Below are 26445 nucleotides of genomic sequence, written 5' to 3'. Positions count from 1 at the left end.
CCCCGTGCTGTAAGAACGGGCTCGCTGCCAGGCAGGGGTCGCCATCAGGAGCTGCCACTGCTGCCGCTCCCGGAGCCCGGTCCTACCCACTCCGCAGCGCCTTGCGATGCTCTGCCTCAGAGCTCAGGGCGGCTGTCAGAAGAGGGGTCCGCCAGCCGGCTAGGGGGGCGCCGCCTGGCCCTGGAGTGACCCTGCGTCCCGAAAAGCGGTTTGAAGTGAGTCCATTACGGCACGCCCGTATAACGTCTCTGTAAAAACACACCTTCCCAAACAAGGGTTTCTCACTGAATCCGACAGTGTTTATTGCATTCTATTTTTGGTGGAAAGATGTAACATACGCGCACTTAGCACAGCCCCACACGCACGGGGCGGAGCCGGAAGAAGCCCCGCCCCTCACGTCCCAGAGGCCAGGCCACCGCCGCTCACGTCCGGAGGCACTTCCCGCACTCAGGCTGCGGGCAGCAGTCGTCAATTTTCTCCCTTCAGCGTGGGCAGCAGCTCGCCGTTTTCTTTCAGCTCCTGAAAAGAAGAAAAGAGCAATGTGTGTGTGTCCGAGTAGAAAACCACCTGATTACAGGTGCGTGTGGGTCCGAGACGCAGGGGAATCTCTCCAACTGAACACGTGGCCATAGTAACAGCTCCCCGGCGGCAGGCGGGCCCCAACAGTAAGGGAAGGGCATCTGAAAGCAGGGAGGCGTGGGGCACGCGTGCACGGCGGCTGGGTCAGAACAGCGAAGCCTCCCACGCAGACTGGAGCAAGAACCGGGGAACACAGTCCGAGAGAAGAGCGGAGCGAGGAGCCGGCGAGGCGCACCCGACCCCCCAGCCCAGGCTGCTGTCTCCACCCGCCCTGGAAAGTAGCTGAGCTGGTGCGTGAATGTGAGCGTGGAGCCCAGGAACCGTTGGAGAGACGCAGCGGTTCAGGGGCGTTTCTATGCCGTCTTTCACAAAACACGGGCACAGTCCTGACATGCTACAAGGAAGGCGAGGCTCTCCAGTCTCAGAGAAGCACCCGGTGTGACCCCCAGGTCAGCAAGGAGCAGCATGAGCGTCACCCCGGGGGCTCAGCCAGCCCTCGGGGCCGGCCTGGAGGACAACGAGGCCCCGCTGCACCCAGGCCCCACGGCAGACACAACTGGGCGGGCCAGTGGTGCCCTGGCAGAAGGCAGACACTCGGACTTCCCCGCTGTGAGGTCGCAGACCACCCACCCACCTACTCCCGTGTGTCCCCTCCCTGGGGACAGCGGTGGCTTCTCGCAGGCTGCGGCATGAAAGCAGTGCGCTGGCCTGGCGCTGAGTCCTTCAGACAAGGCAACTGTGGTCAGCGGCAGTTTAAAAGGTGACCTGCCCCACACACTGTCCCCAGACACTGCAGGGGGCAGCTGCGGAGGTGGGATGGACCCAAGGAGTGCCCGTCAGTCAGCGGCAAGTTTCTCCACCCACGCGGCTCCCGACTTGCCCCTTCGTTCAGCCGATCACCCATCTGGCAGAAAGGGCACCCAGACGGCTCCCAGAGGCCAGCCAGGGGCACCGTCCAACCCGGCCCTGGCGTTTGCACAGCCCAGCGGATGAAGAGCCCGGCTCTGTGAGAGTCGCCCATGCACCCGTGCGTTTCCAGGCCCCCCCCTCAGAGAACCGGTCCCCGAGCACGTGCGTTCTCGGCAGGTGAGCAGGAAGTCCCCAGGCAACGCCCCTCACACACCTGCAGAGAAGCTGCCCACGCCACGCGGCTGCGAGAGTTAACGGGACTGATTGATCGCCTCTCCCCGAGATTAGCAACAGCCAGGGCACAGGCCACTGAGCACCGGGACGAGAGAGCAGGCTCGGGAGGGTTTGCTCGCGCGTTACAGAAGTGAAAATATATATAAAATAACAAATGTAGATCTACTTTTGTCGCTTCAAAAGCTACAATACTCAATTAAGCCTTTTTCCCACCAGGAAAAAGATAGAAAAATGCCTCCCTGTCTGTCTTGAAAAGCGCAATTCGGTGCCAGGAGCCGGCGGGAGGCAGGTGCAGTAGGAGGCCCACACACGTGGCCTCCGCGCTCCAGGGCTGGCACAGATGAACCCGCACCTGCCGAGCTGCCCTCACTCGACCCACTGGCGTCTTCCCACGTGACGGAGAGCGGGTCTGAACATCTCTCCTCCCACCTAACTGGACACAGCACTACTGACAACCTGCTCCCTGCTCAGGGAGCTGAGACCTGCTCCCTGCTCAAGGGCTGAGACTGGACCCTGAGACAGTGCCAGCCACGTGCTCTCGATGGCCCACGCCCAGCTTGAGCCTGTCCCACACCCACGCTGCCACCCCCTCCTGTGCTGGGACAGCAGCCAGCCAGGGCAGTCCAGTGGCCTCTGCAGCTCCGGGCTGGCCAGTCGAGTCTGGTGCCACAAGTGCCATCACATGGGGACACCCTGGATTACACACTCTGAGTTCCAGAAAAAGAGCCCCGCCATTTACAGCCCCGTGAAAGTCCTGTAAACCCAGAGCGCAAACCCAGTGAGGAAACGAACCCTCAAAGATGGGCAGGAAACGGCTCCCTCCCTCTCCAACACGCTCGCCCTCCGAGGGGCTGACCCACTGTCCGGCTCCTGGGGACCCGGGGTGGGTTCGGGGAGGACCTCAGGCCTCCTGCCCGAGGCTGCCGCCCCCGCGGGCATGGAGGGAGTCGGGCAGAGCTCCAGGAGAAGGGCTACAGCGACCACACTGCAGAGGCACAGGGCAGCTCCGGGCAGCAGCTGGGGCCCTGGGCAGGGGACTCCCAGACGGAAGCGCCCCCTGGATGCGGGGCTCAGAGTAACTGTGGACCGCGCGGGGCCGCCCACGCAGTGGAGCCAGGCTGAGGGAGGGCTGGAAACACGCAGGGAAGCGCCGCCGGAGCAGCACGGTGGGAGTCCAACACCAAGGCACGGCCACAACACCGCTCCTCCGATGCCACACCCCGAGTGGGGGCCTCCCTTGGCGGTGGGGCGGCTCCCAGGGGGTCAGCCAGGGGGTTGGGAGAGGCCCCACAGTGACAGGGAGACCGACTACCTTGGGGGAACCGTGAGGACAGTCGACACAGCAGTGGCAGTGAGAATGGCAAGGCAGGGTGGCCCCAGACAGACAGGCGGCGGGAAGAGCTGGCAGCAAGGCCCACCACAGAGGCCCACTCGGAACGGCCCCCCAGGCGCCGGGCCCACCGGGACCCACCGGGACCCACCTTGACGATGTCCAAGCCTCCGACGAGCTCCCCTCTCACGTAGAGCTGAGGGTACGTGGGCCAGTTGGAGAACGCTTTCAGCCCCTGGCGGACCTGTGGAGACAGTGGGCCCTGAAGCCTTCCCGCTGGGCTGAGCGGCAGAGCGACAGACAGGGCAGACACACGGGACTCACCTCCTCATCCTCCAGGATGTCAAACGTCTCATAGTCGACTCTGGAAAAAGGAAACACGTTTCAACCAGAAACTCAGTTTTAAACAAAAACCGTAACGCCCGCTTTGTGTTTTAAAAATAACCAAGAAAAGTGATGAAACCATTCGGGCAGTAACAAGACTCACTGCAGAGCGCGGTGTGCCCGGCACCACCGACGGGGTCGTGCTGCCCGCATGCAGCCAGCACCGCTGCGCGGGGCGGGAAGATCCCCGGGGGTCGGGGAGCCCGTGGGACGGCGACCAGTCGGCACGCAGCCCGGAGGCTGGCCCCCGGAGGGCCGTGCACAACCCAGAGCCGCACTCCTTGGGAGGCTATGTGTCCAGCGACCCGGGCACAGGGATCGTCGTGGGGCAGAAACCGCCCAGAAACAAGACGGGTCAGATCAGCAGCAAAGACCAAAGAAGACATGTTCGAAAGACCAGAACAAATTTTCTAAAGAGGGGCCCACACGGGGCCGGGCTCCATCCGGGTGAGCTGAGGGAGGCGGCTCTCCAGGCCAGGCCATCATCTGTCACAAGAGCCCCAACAACTCCTTGTACAGGGGCCATTGATACCTCAGCATGTGCTTGGGACTCGGCCCCTCATGGCGAGTGGCTTGGGGGCAGAGGAGGGAGCAGAAGCCAGGGCTTCCTTCCTCACGTGCTCAGGTGGGTTCCAGCTACAGACCCTCAGAGGCCCACGGGTGGGTGTGGGGGGCAGGCCTCGGGGCACTCTCTCCCAAAAAGCCCCAGCCCGAGGGAGCCGGCACCCTGCCCCTCCTGGGCTCACAGATCGGGACAGGCAGCGGACAGGGAGACCTCCCCCAGCACGGGAGCTGGCCCAGGCCCAGTGTCCTGGCCTCACACCCTGGTCGAGATGCCCCAGGGGACAGCCTGGGGCCAGAGAGGAGTGCACGGTGTGTCACCGGGGAGTTGGGGGGGCAGAGAAAAGACAAAGGGGCTGTAAAGATAGCGACCAGACCGAGGCAGGCTGTCCCCCGTCCGCAGCAGAGCACAGGCGCAGGCCGGACCCTACTGGACAATAACCCGACCAGCCCCGCTCTGTAAAACGTCACAATCGAGTGAAGAGATCCACCGTTTTACGTCCCCAAGGCTGTGTCTGGACCTGTGCTGCTCACCTGGTCGCTCCCAGCCCTGCCCCAGCGCCGGAGCACTGAGAACGAACACTCACCATGGGAAAAGGCAGCTGAGAAACGGGACATGAGAGACACTAGCGGACACGTGTGGCAAAGCCCACAGAACGCGTGCAGACCGCACCCACGACAGGGACCTGTGTCAGTTTTGTAAACTGAGGAACAAGTGACACAGAAACCGCTCAGCTCGTCCCCAGGGTGGCTCGTCCCCGGGCAGATGGAAAGCAAGGGCATTTAATCCCCTGCTCACGTCCAGAGTGTCGGCCTCGGGAGGTGCCCGGGTCGGCTCTGGGGGCTGTTTAGACACTGGAGTGTGTGTTTCGGGTGAATGAGAAACTTGGAATTCACTTTTCCTAAGACACCATCGTGCCCAGTGAAAGGACAGTTACTAACTTCCCTTTGGATCATAGACAGTCACTTCATTGTCCTCAGGCGTCTGACATGGGCCAGAAAATGCTCGCTCTCGCCGTCACTGAAGGCGCTCAGGGAGCAGAACCGCAGCGGGGACAGAAAGGCACAGACACAGAACCGGAATCCGCGTTTCTGAACCACGGCCCTGGAAGACGAGACCCACTCACCCGGTGCTGTTCAATATTTCCAGAATCTGTCTGCTGAACCCGCACTTGGCTTCCTAAAATCAGAAAAGGAGAGTGAGGCGCTGCTCCCCCCGACCCTGATAGCCCGTGAGCTGCCCTGTCCCCGTCCGAGGGCCACGGGAGGGCCCGGCCGCAGCTCCGCAGCCGTGGTGCCGGGTGTCCCCGAGGCCACCTGGATGCTGGCCTGAGACCCACTCACACAGACCCACCTACCGTCCAGCTTTCTGCGGTCCCCACCACGCCCCTGCGCCCTGGTGCCCCCTGAGCCAGCAGCACGTGTGTTGGGCCACAGGACCTGAAACTATCTGTGCCCCTGGGGCCCGTCAACCCCGAGGGAAGACTCGGCACCAGGCAAACATCTGCACGACGCTGACCTAGCGATTCTGTTCCCCAAATGAACGAATACTGGCTGGGCTTCCAGAAAAGCTGTTCGGAGACTAACGATAGCCACCATAGGGGCGAAGGCGGCTTTCTCAGTACTGGGGATTGCCCGCTTCTCCTGCCCCGCTTCAGTAAACACAGGGACCAAAAGAGCCAGCCCCAGGCCCCAGCCCGGGGACCACAAGGTCTCCGTCCCACTTTCCTGCAGCTGCTGTCCTCCCCAGGCAGCCACAAGGATGACCCCCACGTGACCTGACTTGTCTATCTTGCTGCATCGCCCCTGCCAGCCCCCAGGAGCCCCTGGACGGGCCCTGTTACAGGGGGGGCTGCCTGACAGCGGGCGCCACAGGACGGAGCCGAATTTCAAGGGGAGTCGCCTTGTCCGTGGCCCCTAACCTCTTGGGGGCGGTCCCTGTGAGAACCCAATGAACACTAAAATGCTCTTTTCAGAGAAACAGGAGCAGTCACAGAAAAGGGAAAAAAGCACGCCCGACGGCCCCACTCACCCACGGGCCGGCCTCTGTGCACGCGGGAGGCAGCAGGGCTGTGCCCACGGGGACACTCCCACAGGGGCCCTGACATCTGCCAGGCTGCCTGCACTCAGGAAGCGCAGTGGGCAGAGCCCGCGGTCACGGGCAGCAGCCCAGACCCGGCGAGGCGTGAATGGCACTGACCAGTCCACAGACCAGACTGGCGGCAGCAAGAGCACCCAGGGGACGCCAGGGCAGAGCTGGGACGCAGGCGACTGTCTGCTCTGCGAGGGCCCCGCCCCTTCCTGAGCCCCGGGCCTCGTCCGCGAACGCCGTGAGCACCCTCGCCGCAGGTGCTGCCGTCGGCAGTGGTCGTGGAGGAGCCCCTGTGAGCCCCTACCTGTCTGCTTCCCTTCATGAACAGCATCACGGGGGCTTTCCTCGTCAGGGCGGTGAGCCTGCGGAGAAAAGAATCGGGTGAGGCCACTCCGCTGGGTGACCAGACGCCACCCGGGCCCCACCTCCCGGCAGCGAGCACGGGAGGGACGGAGGCAGGGCCGGCAGCCCTAGGCGGCCCCCAGGAGCAACTGTGCCAGCTCTCGCCCCCACGCCCTCTCCCCCCAGTGGAGGAAGCGCAGCCGCCCTGAGACACAGGCGGCTTTTTAAGGCCGCTGTGCTCCTCTGGCTGCAGTGTCGGCCGTCAGCTTGCAGCTCTGAGGAAACAGCCAGGTCAGCAAGGAGCTGTCCCGAGGGGCCTGCCAGGCCCCTGAGCTCCTCCCGAGTCCCTCTCCGCCCACAGGCCCCGCGCTCCCCAAGCCGAGGGCCCGCCAGGCTGCCCGAGACGAGCGAGCGCTGAACCTGGGCATGGCCTCCACCACGAGGCCCGACTGCTTGCATGGCGCTCCAGGCGGTCACAACCAGATCGCACTGGCCGTCAGCAATGTCACCACGCGCACGTCTGCCTGGCGTCTAGAACCAGGTCCCAGGACAGCGCCCGTGGGGGCAGGGGCATCGAAGAGGCTCCAGGCCGCGTGGGGGCCCATCGTCCCCGTGCCTCCTCCCGCCCCTGCGTCCCCGGGTCAGCTGTGGCTCCAGCTCTCCTCCCGGGGTAAGGCCGTCACAGATGACATCACAAACTGGGCACAGAGCTGTCAACTGTGCTTTCAGCTGAGGGTGATAAACTAATCTGCAAAAGTCACGGTGAGAAACACCACCACGCTGATCGGATCACTTGCCTGGTGACCGGCTGCCTGGACCCAGAAACGCAGAGCCAGTGGCCCGGCGGTCCCATTCGGACACCACCTCACCTGGTGCCGGAGCCCCGTCAGTTGTCCCCGACACCCACAGCACTCGGCTTCCCCCGGAGCTCTACCAGCCGCCTCGTGGTTCCAGCGGCACAGAGGTGCCGGGGCTCCCAGGGGCCCCGCAGCCCCCACAGCCGCCTGGCGAGGACCCGGAGTCACCAAGGGACGGAGGGCACCCTGTCCTCACCAAAAAGGCAGGAGAGGGTGTAAGTCATGTGGAAACATTTCCCACTGACAAGGTGGCCCGACACGTACGAAGGCTGTGTACAAGGGTCACTCTGTGGTCAAGGACAGGAGAATAGGGGTTTGTTCTTGAAGTTCCAGAAATTCCCGAAGTCTTAAGTGGCAAGACAGTGACAGGAGTTCGACCTCACAGCCCGGAGCCCCAACACTGGACGGCTGGCAGGGGCCACACTTCCGAAGACACTCCGGTTGAAGCCTCCCCACCGATCCACGCCGATGGCGACACAATCCCCTTGTGTCCCTGCTGGCTGAAGGCGGGGACTCTGCGAGATGGACCACCTAAAAGCCGCCTGACAACCTTCAAGGAATGGGTGCAGCAGGGCCTGCAGCCCCGGACCCCCAACCGGTGCCCGCCTCCACCTGGAGAGGCAGGCGGAGGCCGCGGGGGTGACACAGCAGTGGCCTGGGGCCGAGGGGCCTGGCAGCGGCAGACAGTGGGACCCGAGGGGGAAACACAGGTGGCCCAGGGCCGCACCAGGAGCAGGGCCTAGGACCACACCTGGACTTCGTGCCAGCTGGGCCCTGCTCCGAAACACAGAGGTGACTGAGCCTGGTGGTCCCCCGGCCCACAGTGGCCCCCCACACAGTTGCCACATAGACACGAAGCGTCTCCAGCCTAATGAGGCCTCCGGTTAGCATGGCCTGTGGATGGCACATGGCATGAGGCGGCCGTGGCGTGCGAGACTCATCCCCTTCCCAACAGAAAATACAGCAAACACCAACGGTCACGGAATGTTCCTGAAATAGGGGTAGACTCTCCATCACTCACCTCTCCTCTAACTTGGGGGCTTTGGGGCAGATGGTACTGAGTTCTCCCGACGCTTCCAGCTCCTGAAACAGACACAGGTGCGGTTACAGAAGCTCACGCCAGGAGGGGTTTGCTGGCCTCACCGCCGCACGGAGTCTGGGCACAGCCGTCCGGTCAGAACCACTTTGCGTGTGTTCCAAACCCGTGCTGGTGCACGCAGAGACTCAAAGGAACGTGTGAGAACTGCGACAACACACACAGAACCCCACTCCGATGGCAGACGCCCTGCCCCATGTGGACACCCTCCCCAGGCCAGTCTGACCTTCACAATGTCCAGTCCGCCCACGAGCTCGCCGGACACGTAGAGCTGGGGGTAGGTGGGCCAGTTGGAGTGGGTTTTGAGGCCCTGGCGGACCTCCTCGTCCGAGAAGACGTCGAAACTGCTGAACTGGATGTTGTGTGCGTTGAGAATCTGCACCATCTGCTTGCTGAAACCTGCACAGAGCAGAAGGAAGTGAAGAACTACTCCCTGCCTGCCTCCCTCTCCCAGGCACTCGCACTGCTCTGCATCCAGGGGACCGTCACCCACTGACCCACGTGACCAGCGACGGAGCAAGCAGGGCCCAAGAGTCATCGGGAGAAAACTAACTCCGAGAACGCCGCACCTGAGGCTGAACCATACCCCACGCTCAGGCATGATTTAACTTTTAATACACTTGTGAGTTTTTAAGTGTGTGTGTGTACCAGGTACATTTTTGTGTCGCAAACAGTACTGGACAAAAGGCAGAGCCCTCTGGCCCAGCACCGGGACCCACCCACCCAGAAGACGCACAGGCAAGCCCAGGTCAGAGGCGGGCACGCCAGCACACTGAGCTTGGGCGCTGCCCTGTCCACCGTGGCCACAAGCTGTCGTGAACCGGGCGGGGCATGTTCTCATCTGCTGCCAGAGCTGGGCGGCTCCTTGTAGAGCGGCCCGCACGCCCCAGAGTGCGTTGGGAGGGTGTCTCCCCCACAGTGTAGGGGCCCCCGCGTTCCCTGGTTTTGTTACCCTTCAGTGACACACTTCGATCTGTGCTGGGACACCATTTCTCAGGGACGTAGAGTGTGAGTTTCCGCCTGGCACAAACCGGTTAGTGCCGACGAAGAGAGGGTGGCTCTGCCTTTCTCTCTGTAAGCCCGCCCCCGGACCACCCCGCCCCGCCCCCGGACCACCCCGCCCCGCCCCACTCTCCCTGGCAAAGGGGCAGTCGGGAAGGAACCTGCCCTTCAGACCAAGTCCCTGCACAGCTAACAGCGTCGTGATTCTCGTGAAGGACATCGGACCACAAAGTGCAGGGAGCGACCACTCCCAGAACAGGCCGTCCCGACGCCACTCGGATGTGTGCGTGGGCACCAGCCCGCCTGCAGCGTTGGGGAGGGTGCGGGGCGGCAGGAGCGCTCACAGCGGGGAGTGCGCAGCTCAGGCTGCTTGAGTGGCGCCATTCATCACGCTCCACCGTCTTCCACACGAACACTGCGAACATGCCCCGCCCCACACTCATTACAGCCCCCGCGCCGCTCTCCCGACAGCTGAAGGGCGGGCTCGTGTGCGGCCTGCAGGACTCAGCCTGCAGGAGGCCTCGGACTCGGAGCTCTCCCTGTGCCTGTGAGTTCACGGGGCAACAGCTAAGGGTGCGGTGCCCTGCACCCAGGGTCATCCTGCTGCCCATCTACCACCGTATTTCTGGACCATACGACGCACCTCTTTCAGAGAAGGAAAACTGGAAATACAGTTTTGAAGAAAAATGTAAAATATTTAGTAACATCACTAACATAACATGTCACCAATGCAAATGTAAACAGCTCAAGGGCAGCACTGACAACCCCCATCCCTCCCAAATGGGGATGGCCGGGCGCCTGGCCGACGGAACCATGGTGGTCCTCCCCGATGTCCGTGCCTGAAAGGAACCCGTGCCGAGGCTCTGGGCAGCTGCCCGGGGACCGGAGAGACTGACCGGTCGGTGGGGCTGCATCGTTAAGGGGTAAAGTGGCAGACTGGCAATGTTACGCTTAAGAATAAAACAGGGAGAAAGCTTCATTCTAGTGACAAGGTGTTTACACGTTTCTAAGGAAAACCCACCCGCGCACGCAATGACGACACTTAAAGCAGGAAAACCGTGTTTAACACCCACAGAGCCACTCTGTCTCCGAGGTCATGTCCACTCACGACCGACGCCGTGACCCACAGCGCCCGCAGCGGGGTCTGCAGAGCCCGCAGAACCGGCAGTGTTTCTGAGTCTGGTGCAGAGTGAGGCCTGACACGGGGCCCTCGGGGCAGGGGACAGTTCGTGGCAGGGGACAGTGCTGTGCGGTGGCTCGGGCACCCTCTGCTCCGCTGACAGCTTTGTTACCCAGAACAGGTAAGAAAGTTCCCAAACTTCATCGACCTGCAGCTCCGAGGGTTCGCTGTCCCGCCTGAAAAGGCGAGCATCTCGCTGCGTGTCTGATGCCCACCCAGAGTGCGTGGGCCCACCCACCTGCCCGTCCGGCCCTCCTGAGGAGCCCAGCATGAGGACACTCTGACCCTCGGTCCCGGAGCCCATTGTCCCCCTCAGGTCACCCCTGCAGCTCTGGGGGCCGGGCCCCAGGGAGGGGAGGGCGGCAGACACTGCGCTGGGCAGGGGCTGGGCCGAGTCCAAGGAGACCCAGGCAGACCCTGACATGGCCTCCGGGTTCCGCCGAGGGACTGAAAGTGTGTGCGTCGGGGTGGGGCCCACCAGCGAAAGGCGAGCGTCGCTCCCCCCGCAGCACGGGCCTCCGAGGGAGCGATGGTGTCACCGTGCAGACGCGAGAGTCCTCACCCCCCACGTCCGCGTGGCTGCCGGCCGTCACTCACAGAGGAGGCTCTGCGCACACGTCATCGCTAGCCGTCAACAGGACAGCGAAGCCCTGAACGGACTCAGGAGGGGGGGCAGGGAGCATCCCAGAGGGAACAGCTGAGAGAGGGGCTGGTTCCCGCGTGCACACCGCAGGGCGGATGGCCGGGGCAGCGTCCACGCGGGGTCTCCCCACACGTCCTTCAGCAGCCGTGTCATCAGAGACCACCTCACCACAGGGGGACCTCGCCACCGCCCGTGACGGAAAGATGCGCTGCGACAGAAACAAACGTTGGGAACCAGAAAAGCCGACTGAAGCAGTTCCGGCACCGACACTCGGGGGAGTTCACGGGGACGCCCCGTAACTGCCCCACCCGCCGCGCTGCCCCTGGGACTGACACGGTGCAGGGGGGCCACCTGTGACTGAACAACAGAAATGTTTTCAGGGCAGCTATAAAAACCACAAAAACTAAAACGCATGGAGCATTTTGTATGGATTGGAACTGTTCAATCCTTTGTATCTAAAAATCTTTTAATTCCCTAATTAGGTTTTTTGTTATCTAAACGTCTACAAGACTGTGGTTTCAGACTGCTCTGAAGTGTTTTACAGCTTCTTTGCTTATTCTAAAATGGCCATAAGCACATCATAAATTCAGTCTGATGAAGTAAAAGGTAAACGGGAAGATGACTATTTCCAGGTGCAAGGCAACCCACCTGGATAACCACACATCTGAACGGAGGGATGGCCGAGGAGGGCTCCCACCCCCCCTCGCCGAGCAAGAGGCCAAGGCACAGGAAGGCGTCTGACTTGACCCGGTCGATCGAGGGAGGGGCAAGGGCAGAGGCGGCCACTCCACCGCCCCGGGGGCCCCGGGACACCTGCCCGGCTTCAGTCAGACCAGCTGCCAGTTTCACCCCCAAAAGACGGGAGACCGGTGCTGTCTGACCGCAGAGAGGAGGACAGGTCCAGCCTCCCCATCCCTGTCCCGCAGGGTTGCCCCCTGACCGCCGGCGCCACCCCGCCCCAGACAAGGTGACTGGACTGGTGCTCTCAGTCCCGTTACTGTCGCCGCACGGGGTCCAGGGGCGATTTTCAGGCCTGAGGGCAGAAAGTAAGCAGGCGCAGCCTCCGTCAGAGACGAAGCATCACGCCCCAGACGGCCTGCCACCAGCGCCAGCTGTGAACTGGGGACAGGCTGGGTCAGCCTTCCAACTCGCGGGCAGCAGCCCGCCGTCCTGGCAGAACTGAGAGATACAGGAATGACTGGTAATCTTTTCAAGATGGCCTCACCATGAAGCTTTATTTTTAACCTAGACTTTTCCATAACGTAATATGCAATTTGCTAAGCATACAGGGAAGAGTTCACCATTAAATTTGTCTGGAAGCTTGGTGACTTCCATCACCCCGGACACACGGCGATCCTATCGAGGCCCGCTCCACGGGGCTGCCCCACCTCCGCGGTCCCTCCTGTGCAGCTGGGACGTGTCGCTGAGGCATTCAGAGCGCCACCGTGCAGCACGGTGACGCTGCACAGGGCCCAGTGAAAGGAACACAGCAGGAACCCAGTGCCGGAGGGGCCGAGTAACTGTAAAACCACGGACAAAATTACAAAGCACCCACGTGGCTCAGAAAACAAGAGTGACTGTAAGCCACAGAACTGGGAATCTGTCGATGACCAGGAGCCGCCAGCTGGCGGTGAGAGGGTGCGCGACAGGCCCCCAGCACTGCGAGGCGGCGGGGCCCAGGGCAGCAGACACAGGAGCGCCATCAAGACTTGTTCGCGCCCAGGAGGGCGGGGCGGCTGTAACCGGCACTGAGCGGGAGCCCACTCCTGGGGCCAGCAGCCCGCGGCGGGGACCCAGTCCCGGCTGGGCTCCCAGGAGGCCCAGGCGAGCTGCCTGCACACCCTTGGGCACGCGGGTCTGCCACAGGGAGCCCGAGGTGGGTGGATTCTACAGTGCCTTCCAGTGCCAACATCCCGAGTCTGCAGTGCACACCGATTCACGTCACCCGAGTCTCTGCTGCCCCTGGGGCTTCTGGCCCCCGACTTCCTGGAGGTACACGAGCGCAGCGCCCAGCACCCCGACGGCCCCCCAACCACGCGCCCTCGCTGCGACAGCAGCATCTCACCGCAGCGCGGCTCCTGCGGGGTCCCCTTCATGAATAGCATGCAGGGGGCGGCGTGCGTCAGCTTCTTCAGGCGGAGCCCGAGGTCTTCTGTGGGGCGCTCGCCCCCACCGGCAGGGAAGGAGCCCACCGAGGCGTGCCGCTGGACCTTTTTGGTCAGCTCTGGGGCGTGTGCGCCATCTAACCGGTCGATTTTCTGAGAATTCTGAGGTTAAAGAACTCATTTAGAACAGGCGTGGCACTCTGCGTCCCCCAAGGTTCTAGGCTCCACAACACGAGCACGTGCACGACCACGCCTGGAGCCAAGCTTTAGAGGGCGAGCACCATTATCGGAAACTTTCAAAAGTCTGACCATCTGCTTCTCGAGTTTAGAAATAATTAACTGCTCTCCTGCTCTCTGTTTTTTTTTTTTCCCTTTTTGGGGGCAACGTGGGAAACCATCTGTACGTTCTCAAATAGCAAATCCCACCAAGGAGCTGGTGTTTCTAAAGCCCGTGGTTCTGAAGTCGATGACACACTGATGTCTCACTGGGTTGGCCGTAAACACAGGACACCTCACACTCAAACCAGACCCCAGGCCAATGTCCCACAGAAAGGACTTCCTACCCTGGAAGCGACAAAGCCTTCGCTAAGTAGGAGTGACGTGTCAGGGGACCACAGCGACAGTCAGGCGTGCCCTGTGGCACAGACCCTCGCCTGGAAGAGCCACCACCAGGCCAGAGCCGGCCGACGTCTCACTGCGTCCAGAGGCAGCCCCACCACCGCCTTCTGATCGGCGGGCCAGCGTTCTGGGTCTCCAACGCCTATCTGCACTTTCTCTGCACCAAGAAGCCCCCGTTCCAGCTGCTGGTCCCCGATCTCTGTCACCTGGCCAGGACCTCGGACAGGTAAGTGCTAAGGCTACGAGGAGGAAGGGCAAAGCCAAGAACGTGTAGGGGTCAGGGGCAAGGGTCACATGCTTGAGCCTTACCTTGAAGAACAGGAAGGTGGGGACAGAACTGATTTCGTGTTTTTCAGACACTTCAGGAACAGCTTCCGCTTCCAACTGGAAAAGAGAGAAGTTAAGCTTGGTTACAAAAGGGGCTTTTGCGGGACTGCAACACTCACCGTGAGACCAACTCCCCTGGCCCCACATTTGGGAGGAATAATGGTGGTTCCTGCTGTTGTTGAGTCCTGTTTATGTTTACATCGGTGACAGATTATGTTATGAAATATTTCACCACATTTTTTGCTTCAGAATTTTTTCCCCATCTCCCTCCTCTAAAACCTAGGTACGTCTTATGGTCTGAAAAACACGGTGGCTCGTTTCGTGGGCATCACCCCTGCAAGCAGCTGGTGTTTTTGAGGGGTGTGGCACAGAGTCCACGATGAATCCACGTTTAGAGGAGGCCCACCGGGCCGGTGTGTCGCCCCACCCCCCATCTGCAGGGCCGACACAGGCTCGGAGGTGTTTATTTTGTCCTGTGTTTCAGAAGACGCCTGGAGGCCCTGAATGAAATTTTCGGGGCACTAGTGACCTCGCATATTTCCAACGATGTGCGGCCCCCACTCCTCAGACCAGGGACCTCGGCTACATTGCGATCACAGCGCCATCCACTACCCACGGCGACTCTTGTCCATCTGCTCTGTTGACTAATTCCCAGAGGCAGGGCACTGTGACTGGCAGCTACAGCCTGCAGCCGAGAATGAAGCAAAGAGGAGTGTTTCTTCAATCAACCATTGACGCCTGATGAACTCCACTTTTAACCCCCGCAAGGCTGCTGGACACGGGCAGACGCCTGTGCGGTCCCTGCGCCCGTGTGAGCGCACGTGGCCCGAGACGACCGCCTGTGTCGGGGCCCCACCTGCAAACGGTGTGCTGCGGCGTCTAAGACACGGCCTGGAGCACACTGAGGGACGGTCCCCCCAAGGAGAACACGATCACGGGAGGCTGGTGACGTGGGAATGGTACAGACTGTGTGTTTGAGAACAGCCGAGACACAGGGCATCTTTCCCTCAGAGGGCTGTCACTGTGGGCTAGACTTTTAAACCAATAAAACTCTGCGTCCACATTATATATACCTGTAGGAAATGAAAATTACTATCTTTTCTCATTTTTAATTAACGTTTGAACACAGTTGTCTCCATCTGCCCAGAAAATAAGAATTACTGAGAAATTATATTGTTTAAAGCTCGTAAGATGTAGACACTCCGTTTCTCCAAGTGCAATGGGCACCCGGGCCCAGCCGCAGCCCTGGCGGCCGGCCCCAGCACCCAGGCCGGCCCCACCCGGCTCCCCCACTCCTGCCCTCTGGTACCCCCTCTGCCGTCACGCTCCCTCCTCTAGAACGCCTTTGAAACTGTACTTGTAATCTGGTGCACTGGCAGCGCACTGAAGTGACAAAGCCGTGCCCACTGCAGACCCAGGTCCAGCAGCAGGGGACAAGAGCGACGAGAAGGCCGGGCTGTGGGTGCGGCTCTTGGCTCGGGCTCGGAGGCTGTGCGGTCTGCGCCGCCTGCTCCCTCTCACATCCCACAGTCACCCCGAAGAGCGGCCCCGGGCCAACAAGTAGGCTGTCTTCAGTCCTGTGACTGACGGCCACAGACAGCCCCTACCCGCGGGGCACTGGGCCAGGCACACTACAGAGTGCCTGCCCCCTCTGGGACTGCTGGAGTCTAACAGAAAAGTGAAACAAACCCAACGGGGGCGACATGGCCCGAAAACCAGAAGGTGTGGTCTCAGCTCAGAACACTGTGGGCAGCGCCCTCGTTCCTAACACCAGAGACCCGCATGCCTTGGAAGTTGGCCTCTTGGGGCCCACTTCCTGCTGCTCTGGGGTGGGGTGGCTGCCACGGACCACCCTGCGGGATGCACCCATGGCCCTGGGCATTCGGACGGCCCCTTTCGAGTCTCCCTCCCTGAGCCCCAGAGACCAGGCTTCGTGAGCCATGGCAGTGGAGACAGGTGAGCCCTCCTGAGCACGGCCAGAAGTGATGAGGTGCGGCCGCCACCCCGAACCCCAGGGCACCTGGAGTCCAAAACACTCCCAGCAGCAGAGAGCTCTTTGGGAGCGAGCTCGTTGGATGTGAGAGTGAGTGACGACGGCCAACAAAGGGAAGGGGTACGTGAGTGGTCCAGCTCGGAGCTGTGATGCCACCTCGCCAAACCCCATGGCCACTCACTGTCGCTCATTCTGCTCACCTTCCGGTGCCATTCAATGACCATGACCTTCCCTGGATGCCCTTTGCTCGGCTCTCTTTCCCTCCATGACTCTAAGACTAATCTCTGGCTTCTCCCTTCACCTCTGCCAGGCCGACCTGGCTGTGCGCCCCAGGACTTGGATCTGGGCCTGCTCGGCCACTCTTTCCCCTGCAGCGGCCTCATCCAGCCCCCAGCCCCAGTGTCCCCAACATGGTGCCCAGCCGGCATCCAGGCCAGACCTCTCCCCTCCCCTCCAGGCTCACATTTGGACACCTCCCAGCTCTCTCCTGCGGAGCCGAGCTTGATTGACACTCTTGCCTAAGCAAAGCACCCGCCCGCCCCCACTGTGCGCGGCTCGCCCTTTGTCTCCTCTGCGCACCTGCAGCCCCCGACTCAGCTGAGACAGTGCTCCCATCTGCTGTGCACACAGTCCCCCGCACCAGCACAGCGTGTGGCACGTCCCTGTCCACCGAATGAGTGCTGACGGAGGGTGACCAGGGGCTGCTAGTCCTGAGCCAGGAGTGGAACTACGGGCTTGCGAGCAGGGGCGCAGAGGCTGCAGGCTGAGGAGGGGACGCTAAACCTAATTCAGGGACATTCTGTTCAAGCCCGTGACATGTGACCGAGAAGAAAACTTCTTCTAAACCAAATTCTTTTCATCAAATATAAATTTCAAAATAGGTATTTAAATAACTGTTTTTGATAACTCCAGGACTTTTGCCAAACTCAGTGTACTAGCAACTAATAAGCTACGTGAACTGTGTTGTTTTCACTACCGTGACAGGATGAACAAAAAACTAAGATATTTTTAAGGCCTAAAAATTCGATTAGAATGTCCTGAGAGGCATGTTAAGAGTTTCTAAAAAAAATAAACCCTGCTATGGTAAATGCCACATACACCAGACCAGTGGCCACCTCTGACCCCAAGAACCGGAAATGCTGCTGGCGTCAAACGGCACGGCCAGCGGGTGCCCTGGGCTCTCCCCCAGCGTCCCTGACACACGCACTGCCCAGAGGGTCAGGGTCAGACAGGGCGAGCCCTTCCAGCCAAGATGGAGGCGTAGGTGGACACACCCTGCCTCCCCACACAACCAAAAGAAGGACAACACCAAATTTAAAAACAAAAAACAACCAGAACTGCCAAAAATCAAACTGTGTGGAAGTCTGACAACGAAGGAGTTAAAGAAGACACATCCATCCAGACCGGTGGGAGGGGCGGAGCGGGCGGTCCCACACTGGCACACAGATAAACCGGGAGGAACCACTGGGGAGGGGGACAGACGGCGCGATCCAGGGTTTCAGCTGGGAAATAACACCTAGAAACCTCTGGCTACAAAAACCTGCGGGGTCTGTGGTGGAGAAGAAACTCCCAGCCCCACAGGAGATTTTGTTGGAAAGACTCCCAGGGTCCTAGAACGTACACAAACCCACCCGAGCAGGAATCAGAACCAGAAGGACCCAATTTGCTTGAGGGAAGTGGGGGAGGTGACTAAAAGTGAGGCAAGAGACCCGAGCAAGTCAACAGCACTGTTCCCTCTCGGACCCTCCCCAAGGTACAGCGTCACAACACAGCCACGTGGGCTGTCCCACCCTGGTGAAGACCTAAGGCTCCACCCCTTACTACGTAACAGGTGCAACAAGACAGAAAAAAAAAAATGGCCCAAATGAAAGAACAGATCACAGCTCCAGGAAAAAAGTAGAACTAAGTGATAAAGAGATAGCCAACCTATCAGATGCAGAGTTCAAACCATGGGTAATCAGGATGCTCACAGATACGGTTGCGTATGGTCACAAAATACAGGAAAGAGTGAAGGCTATGAAAAGTGAAATAAAGGAAAAGGTACAAGAAACCAACAGTGACGGGAAGGAAACCAGGACTCAAATCAACAGTGTGACCAGAAGGAAGAAAGAAACATTCGACCAAACAGAATGAAGAAACAAGAACTGAAAAAAAATGAGGAGAACCTCCGGGACAACTTTAAATGTCCCAACATCCGAATCATAGGGGTGCCAGAAGGAGAAAGGAAGAGCAAGAAATTGAAAACTTATTTGAAAAAATAATGAAGGAAAACTTCCCTAATCTGGCAAAGGAAACAGACTTCCAGGAAGTCCAGACTGTACAGACCGTGTGTATGAGAAAGGCCGAGACACACGGCATCTGGGAAGCTCAGAGAAACCCCAAAACGTTGGGCTTACAGAAGCACGTGCCAAGGCACATCGTGAGCACATGACCCAAGTTAAAGATAAGGAGAGAGTCTTAAAAGCAGCAAGAGGAAAGGAGAGAGTCACCTACATAGGAGGGCCTGTGACCCGGTGCCAGTCGGGACCCGGGACACCAGCCTCGGACGTGCGAGAGCCCTGTTTGCCAGCAGCCGAGTCCGAGGGGCACAGACCCTCCGACGGGAGCTGCGTGCTGACCTCCCCGGGTGCCCTCCCACCATTCTCTCCACAATAAAAAGTGCGGGTGGCCGCCAAATTTTTCCATCAAACTATGGGAAATGTCAAGTTTAAGGTTACCTACGTCATGATTCTTTAAGTCTAAGTCTCAGAATGGACTAATCTCCATTAGTCCCCAGTGGAGGACACATCCCCAATCAAAAATGACAAACAACCGCGGCCATTTAAAAACATCCCACAAGAGGGCACAGCGGCGGCAGAGCGGCAGCGCTCCCCCGGAGGCTCCAGAAAGCTCTGCAGCGGAGAAGCAAGGCGCCATAACTCGAACCGCCTGCCCTGTGCGCGGGGACAGCTGGCTGAGCTCGCCCACGCGTCCCTTCCCAGAGGCTTCCCAGGGGCTCCCCAGCTCTTGCCCCCACGGTCTCTCAAATGGCCTCTGCCCTCCCCGACGTGCCGCCCGGCGGAGGAAAAGCGCTGCGGAGCGGGTCCACAGAGCAACCAAGTGCACCTGGCGGTGCGCCCATCACACAGGCCTTGCCCGCTGACACTTCCACACCGGAACGCGCAGTCTAGCTGCCAAGTGCCGCGCCAAGGTGAGAAGTAACTCTACCGACACTTTAAATAAATCATTCTGGTGGCAGCTAGGAACCATGTGTCACCTACACCAGTAACACTACACACGGAAGAGCAGGCTTGCGACAATTACCGCCACCTTGATTAATCTTAGGATTGAAATGTTTAATCATTCATTTCACTTGTAAGCGTTATCTTTTATCGCTGGCCCGCCATGCAGCTTCAGTGTCCCCTCCATTATTCATACGGGACATTTTAGGGCTACAGTCTAAGGTTACGCTACACATTTCACTGGAATTTTAAATACGTCCTTCACTTGAAGAAGCTCGTGGTCGCCGTCACACTTGCTGGGCCTGCACAAAGCAGCCCCGGGAGGACCCCTGCGGAGCCAGTGCCAGGACGACTGGGGGCACCAGGGCTGACGGCGGGGGCGCGCCTTCCCCGCGCCGCGGCCCAGCTTTGATTTCTGAGCCACCAGGCGCAGCGGCTCCTGGGCGCAGCTCCAACACAGCGACATCTGAGGACCGCACCCCCCCTGCACAGTCGGTCAGCCCGCACACCCGGCCTGCATGTTCAGTCCACACACAACGTGGCGTGCAAACACGGCTGGTGCCATTTCAAACTACACATAGGTACATTAGCCAACATGTCTCAGAAACTCATAAACTCGTGCTAAAAAAATTAAGGCTTTGGGTTTTTGTTTTAAATCCCAAGGACCGGGGCTCCCTTCCCGTTAATTCATTTCTGAAGCTCTGGACTCCTCCTCTGGCCTGGCCGCCCACACCAACACGAAGTCCTGAGTGACCACGCAGAACGTGCCGGACCCCGAGAGCCACGGTCTCCCCTTCCTGGGGCTCCCCACCCAGGAGACCCCTGGCACAGGCAGGCCCAGGCAGCGCAGATGCAGACGGCCAGAGAGCCGGGCCGCCCCCCGCTTCCTTCGCGGGCCGCACAAGCCGGCAAGACCATCAGCCTCTGCGGCAGGCCCGCCACGCCCCAGGCGGCAGCCTCTCCCTCTGGCCCTGGTTCCTAGCACCCAGCTCACGCTGTCCTCACTCACTCCCCTTCTTGCCCAGCTTTTCTCAGTGCTATTTCCGACACAAACACCACGGTGACCCTTAGCGCACTGTCTAGTCTGCTCCGCCCACCCCGCGCTCCCACTAACGCGCCTGTGCTGAGCGCTGGGCCGCCTGGTGCTGCAGTGATGCCAACGCCTGTGAGACGTTTGGGAAAAGCAACAGACCCTGCACCCACAACAAGCACATGGATGGGAGCCCTCGCCACCCTGTTCCCACCGGGGCCCCCAAGAACCTCTGCAGGCCGCGGCGCGGGGCACAAGTACCTTCAGGAAGGAGACCTGCGGGTGCTCTCTGGCCAGCTCCACCATCACATCGTTCATCTGCGTGCACTGCGGGGCCCATGGCGCCCAGAAGTGGACCACAACCAGGGACCTGCGAAGAGAGCAAGTGCGGCTTTGAAAAGTGGCGCTTGCTGCGGAAGCAAGCCTGTGCTGACGCAGTCAGTCTCCACAAGTGCCGTCAGGAAACCGGCCTGAGCCCCTTTGGTCCTGCCCGAGTGCCGTGGTGTGAGACGCCCACTGAGACACGGGGACACGGTAGGTCTCAGAGCCCTTCCGGGGGAGTGTCCGAGTCACTGGCGGCCCTTGCACCAACACCTGGCTCACGTGGGCTGGTCCTGACGCTCGCCCACCACGACTGACAGTCACACAAACCACTGTCTCCCGACCCCCAGCAAAGGCAGGCCCGGGCCTGCAGCGTAGGCCCAGCGCTCGTGCGAGGTGGCTGCCGAGGCACCATCACCGCTGGTGTCCACCTTCCCACCACGGTGGGTGACGAGGGAGCACAATCGTTACCATAGGAACAGGAATAAAATGCTGAGAATGAAGGCATGCAAGCAGAAAGTGTACAGAAAACAACTGCTTCTTACAAAGACACACTTCTTACATTACGCTACAAAAGATTTTTTAAAAATAAATAGCATGAACAGGCAGAATAGCGGATTAATAAACTGTTGATGAAATTCTTACATAAAATGATCTTGACAGAGATATCTGTAAGTTTACCCTCATACCCAACTGAAAAACCAGTTTTAAAGAGTTTGTAAGTTGAGCCCTGGCCAGTGTGGCTCAGGGGACTGAGCCCTGGCCTGTGAATGCAAAGGTCAGGAGTTCGGTTCCTGGTCAGGGCGCCTGCCTGGGTTGCCGGCCAGGCCCCCAGTTGGGGGCGGGGCCACTGAACGATCCATGTATCCCTCACACACATGCACTGAGGTTTCTCTCTCTCTCTCTTCCTCCCTTCCTCTCTAAAATCTTTAAAAAAAAAAAAAGGATTCTAAGTTCAAATATAATCCCACCCCCCCTACAAAACCACGATCTGGGAAGTGAGGAAGAAACTCGGCCTAAGCACAGCGCGTGGAAAGAGGGACCAAGGAAGGCGGCACGGGAGGAAGGTGGCACGGAACACAATGCGGGTGAGGCAGGAGCCACCGCCCAGCATCCCAGCGCTGGCGCACCGGGAGGCCCTGGGGCTCAGAGGCAGAGGCGTGGGAGCGGATCACCAAGGAGGCACAGTGTGGCGCTGATTTTCGGGCTCAGTGACAGAGGGCCCACGGTGGCACCAGACACAACTCTGCAGAAGCCGCCAGTCAAGAACAAAGGGAGTCCAATGGGCGGTTCTGGAATCTGCTGGTCTGGGAATCAAGAAACCGTCAGCGTCTGCGCCATGCTCAACCTGAGGGTGGGTGAGGCGGGAGCCCCCAGGGCTGTTCAGCAGTCGGGACAGATGGAGGAAAAGGGACCAGGGAATGGACCAGGGGGACCAGAGGGCCCAGAGGCACGGCTTGGGGAGAGGGCCTCACTGCGTGCAGAAGGAAGGCGGGGGCGCCATCCACTGCAGCAGGAGAGGACCACCAGGGACGGGTGCACCGCCCCAGGTGGGCGGGGCGCACTGCGGGGGGTGGGGCGACTGAGACTGCGCGTCGAGTGCCGGGAACCTACCCTTTCCGGCAGCTGTTTGGCTGTGCACGACAAGAACTAAGCAGAGGCAAGGGCAGGCTCGAGGGCTGGGGGTTTTAACACAAGGTAATCCAGACAGGTTCTTCTGTGAGCGGACCGTGCACAGGGACTGGGAGAGGTTGAAGAAGACAGGGGGGCTGAGCGTGCGAGGACTCCGAGGCGGTAGGAGAGGGAGGCACAGAGGGACCGTCCTGGAGAAGAGGGGCTCTCCTCTCTGGACCACGAGCAAAGGGACCACAGTGGCAACAGGCACAGATAAATGCACAGGTGATTGGGGAGGGGCAAGTGGAAGGACAGCTCGGGAGATGCTTCTGGAAGTCTTGTTTTCCCAGGTAGGAACAAAGGTCAAGGCTGAAAACAGGGAAAACGAGGGATGGGGGCAGAGACAGGGCTGTTGTTGAGGGGAGGGCTCCCAGGAAGAGGGCTCCCAGGGGCGTGCGAGGGCGGGGTGTAAAATGGGAGGCCCTAAAGGAAGACCCACTCCAGGCTGGGAAAGACCCTCTGTGGGCCCCAACCCGTGTCCCCGTTTGCTTCAGCAGAACTGGGTAGCGGCAGAGGCTGGGAGGTGGCCTGGGACCCTGCCTATGAGTCCGGCTGCTGGGAAGCAGGCCAGGGACTGCCACCCAGCCCTCGAAATCCCACCACATGAGCCTCTCTGCCCACTCTAGCCGCTGTCGCAGAGCCTCTGCTGAGGGCACGAGGGGCCCAAGACCTAAGGCAAGGTGAGACGGAGGAGAGCCCCCAAAGAACCCATGCGACAATGGTCACAGCAGCCTTGGACATGAAGGCCAAGTCCAAACGCCCACCCACCAGAGAACCTGCAGTAAACTCACACAGAGGATGCTACTCGGCAGTAAGAAAGAAGCAACCGCGGGGATGAGCCACAAAAGGAAGGGATCTCACACACACGAGGAACAGAATCTGACAGGCACCAAAGACCCAGAGCGTGAGAACCCCTTACACCAAGTCCAGGGGCAGGAAAGCGGCACCCACAGCACAAACAGCGGGTCAGTGGGGAGGACCGCTGGGAGGAGCTGCAGGCTCCCTGGGGCTCTCTGTCTGAGCCCTCAACCGAGGTCACGCACGCACATGCAACTATCGGAGGGCACCACACCTAATAATTAAGACCTGTACCTTCTATTACAATAAGTTATTGCCCCAACTTCTCACCGGCTTGAAATGATATTTAAGATCACAGTATCTAATGATCCAAAGGGCACAGTGAGAGAGCCTGCTGGTTACAACAAAACTGGAACCCTTCGGAAAAATCTTACACACTTTCAAGTGTCTATCCTAAAAACGTAATTAAAGAGACAAAAGCTTATGTATATGAGTACTTCCCCATTACTTTACAAAGCAAATAAATGTGAAAACATACAGCACAACAATGCGGTTTTAAAAAAACACGATAAAAATATTATAAAGCCACTGAAATCATATGTCAAGGGCCTTTTAATAACATGGGATATGATTAATTTTTTTGAAAAATAAAATAGGTTACCAAACTTTTGACAGTGTGAACTGGCAAGTAAAAAAGAACATTAGAAATGCACACAAACTCTATTACTGGGACCGCGGCCTTGGAGAGCACTTAACTTCTCTGACCTTCCCCGTCTGCAGGACAGCAGCAGCCAACACCCTGGGGTGCGGGGAGAGCAGACAGAAATCTAAGGGCACTCTGCAAACATAAGGAATGATGGTAATGTTCACTGTTACTTTATCCATCCACAATATTCTCACGTTAGATGCTCAATGTCCACTCTCCAATTAAGTACGTGGTGCCTAATATCACCAGGACACACAGCTGAAACAGACATGGGGCTGTCACCCCTCTTGGACTGCAAGTCACAGCGTCCTCTCCATCTTCATGGAGCGCCACCTACAGAACGCACCGGGTAGGGAGGACCCGGGAGAAAGAGCAGGTCCGGGGCCTGACCGCTGAGAGGGACAGTGTTAGTGCTGCGTAAACGGTTGCTGCTCTGCCGTCAAAGGGGCTCTGCTCCCAGTCACTCCTCCGCGGGCGACACTGGCTGCCATGATTAAACACTGTCGTGCTAACCATTTTACAGACAGGCGAAACCTTAGTCACTCAGCAAATGGTTGTTAATACCCCCACTGTAGAGACCAGCTGAGGTTCCAGCAACATGTGAACATGATGCACACAACTAAATAATTTAAGCAAAAAATGCAATTCATATGAAATGTTCAAAGTGAAGAGATCTGGAAAGTGGGCTTTAGATAACTGTATCAATGAACGCTATATAATACTCTTCAATGCTTTCATTTCCACCAAAAGCTGCAGAGACGTCTCCTTCCCAGGTGCAGGCACCATGTCCCATGTGCCCGTGGAGGCTGCAGCCGTGGGGAAGGTACAGTGTTCTGAGTCACTTCAAGCACAGACCAGTGTCGAGAATACATCTAAGTGGTGTTTACATTTCAACTTTTACCAGCTGTGACATTTTTAAGGACTTTTGTGCTTAAAAAATGAAACAGAAACAAAAATGTGCAACAAAAAGCAAAACCGCTCATGGGGTTTGGGGCGAGTCCTCACAAGCCTGCCCACCTCAAGGGGCCCCCTTGGACTCCCCACTGTGCTGTCTCTGTGCGGCTTTAAGGCTGGTGGTGGTATGACCCCGACCCCACTTTTCATCAATAAGTAAACGTCATTCCCCCTTTAAAAAAAAACAATTTCCCAGATAACCCTAAAATATGCCAAAGGGCTGTGTTGGTAACACCTTTAACTTCATCGTCTCCACCAAGCTCAAGCTCGGCCAACTCCAAGTCAGACAGGAAATCTCACCCTTCCCGCGTCAGCAGAGGCAGTGAGTGACCTCCCACCCCTGTCACCTGCAAGGTCCCTGCAGCTGCTCTGCTGTGTCTCTGCGAAACGCCGCTGCCTTGGTCCAGTCGCCGGCGCATCTCGCCAGTGAGCACCACGCAGATAGGGCAACTCTAGGGGCCGACGCAAGGAGCTCCCGCGCCGGGCCATGTGTGTTACATGCATCGTCCCCCTGAACCCCCCAACCACAAGGAGGGCCCTGCTCCGACCCTCCTCGCCGCCAGGGAAACCGAGGCCCGGATGTGAACTTGCCTGGGGGTTACCTGGCTGGTCCGCGGCTGCGCTGGGCACGACTCCCAGACCACCGACGCCGGACCTCCCTCCCCGGTCACCCACCGGTCTCACAGCAGAGAGCCGCCCAGTCCTGGGACTGGGCGAACCTCACCAAGCCAGGTGCGGTGGGCACTCGGGCAGTCCGGTCCCTCTGTGTCCCCACGCCGTCCCTAGACAGCCCTGTCCGTGTCCTTCCCAAGGGCGACAAGCACGTGCCCCCGCGGCACGGACCCCAGCAGGCACCCCCTTCCCGAGGCCGGCGACGCGAGGGGCAGCGGTCTCCGCGCCCCTCTCAGCCCCAGGCTGGGTCACCGCGCCGCCGCGCCCGGGGTGCGGGGCCGGACGGGAGGGTAGGGGGCTGTGCCTGGGAGCGCCCGGCGAGTCGCGGTCAGGCCCCGGGCTGGGGTCGAGCCCCCCTCTTCCGCCAGCGCCAGGAGCCAGGGCCCGGAGGCTGTGCCCCCTGCCGCCGTCCATGAGGCCACCGCCGCCGCGCCCCTCACGCCCGCCGCCCCGCTCACTTGGCTCTGAGGCGCAGTAGCTCCTCAAACTGCGGGGCTGAGCCAACCTCCAGCACCTCCACGGCCGCCATGCTGCCGCCGCCAGACAGGAGCAATCGAGCGCGGGCGGGGCGGAGCCAACGGCGGCTGCGCGAGAGAGCCCCGCCTCCTGCCCGGGGACTGCGCAGGCGCCAACCGAGACCGGTCCTTCCCCGCCCCCTTCAGGGGCGGGGCTTCAGGCCAAAGCTCTGCAGTACCTCCCGGTCCGAGCTTGGGGACTCCCCGGGCTCCGCACCCTCCCTGCGGTTCCCACAGCGGCTGGGACAGAGTGTGCGTGTCATAGGAGTGTCAGTGAAGGCAGCGAGTTCATGCTTGTGCAT

The 26445-nt window shown here is 59.8% G+C and overlaps 1 protein-coding gene across 1 annotated transcript; it reads right to left on the bottom strand.

The window, feature by feature from the left end:
* Positions 1-277: 277 nt before the first annotated feature.
* GLRX3 (glutaredoxin 3) lies at positions 278-26445 on the bottom strand. Its single transcript, XM_037051288.1, has 12 exons — positions 26361-26445; positions 26087-26234; positions 20765-20873; positions 14242-14316; positions 13275-13476; positions 8611-8783; positions 8310-8371; positions 6394-6451; positions 5125-5177; positions 3377-3416; positions 3204-3296; positions 278-519 (listed from the first exon to the last, which is right to left on the bottom strand). Exons 1-12 carry the CDS (start codon positions 26443-26445, stop codon positions 469-471), a joined length of 1149 nt encoding a protein of 382 aa, XP_036907183.1. The 3' UTR covers positions 278-468.

Source organism: Sturnira hondurensis, unplaced genomic scaffold, assembly GCF_014824575.4.
Source record: "Sturnira hondurensis isolate 20B ecotype Veracruz unplaced genomic scaffold, ASM1482457v3 Scaffold0007208, whole genome shotgun sequence".
Classification (NCBI taxonomy): domain Eukaryota; kingdom Metazoa; phylum Chordata; class Mammalia; order Chiroptera; family Phyllostomidae; genus Sturnira; species Sturnira hondurensis.
Note: the sequence above shows the minus strand (reverse complement) of the source record. Positions and strands in the feature narration are given on the sequence as shown.

Excerpts from the sequence above, each read along its gene's own strand:
- GLRX3 (XM_037051288.1), bottom strand. The coding sequence starts at position 26,445 with ATGCACAAGCATGAACTCGCTGCCTTCACTGACACTCCTATGACACGC. Across the intron at positions 20,874-26,086 it reads CTACTGCGCCTCAGAGCCAA|GTCCCTGGTTGTGGTCCACT; the intron begins GTGAGCGGGGCG and ends CTCTCTTCGCAG. Across the intron at positions 3,297-3,376 it reads ACATCCTGGAGGATGAGGAG|GTCCGCCAGGGGCTGAAAGC; the intron begins GTGAGTCCCGTG and ends CTGTCTCCACAG.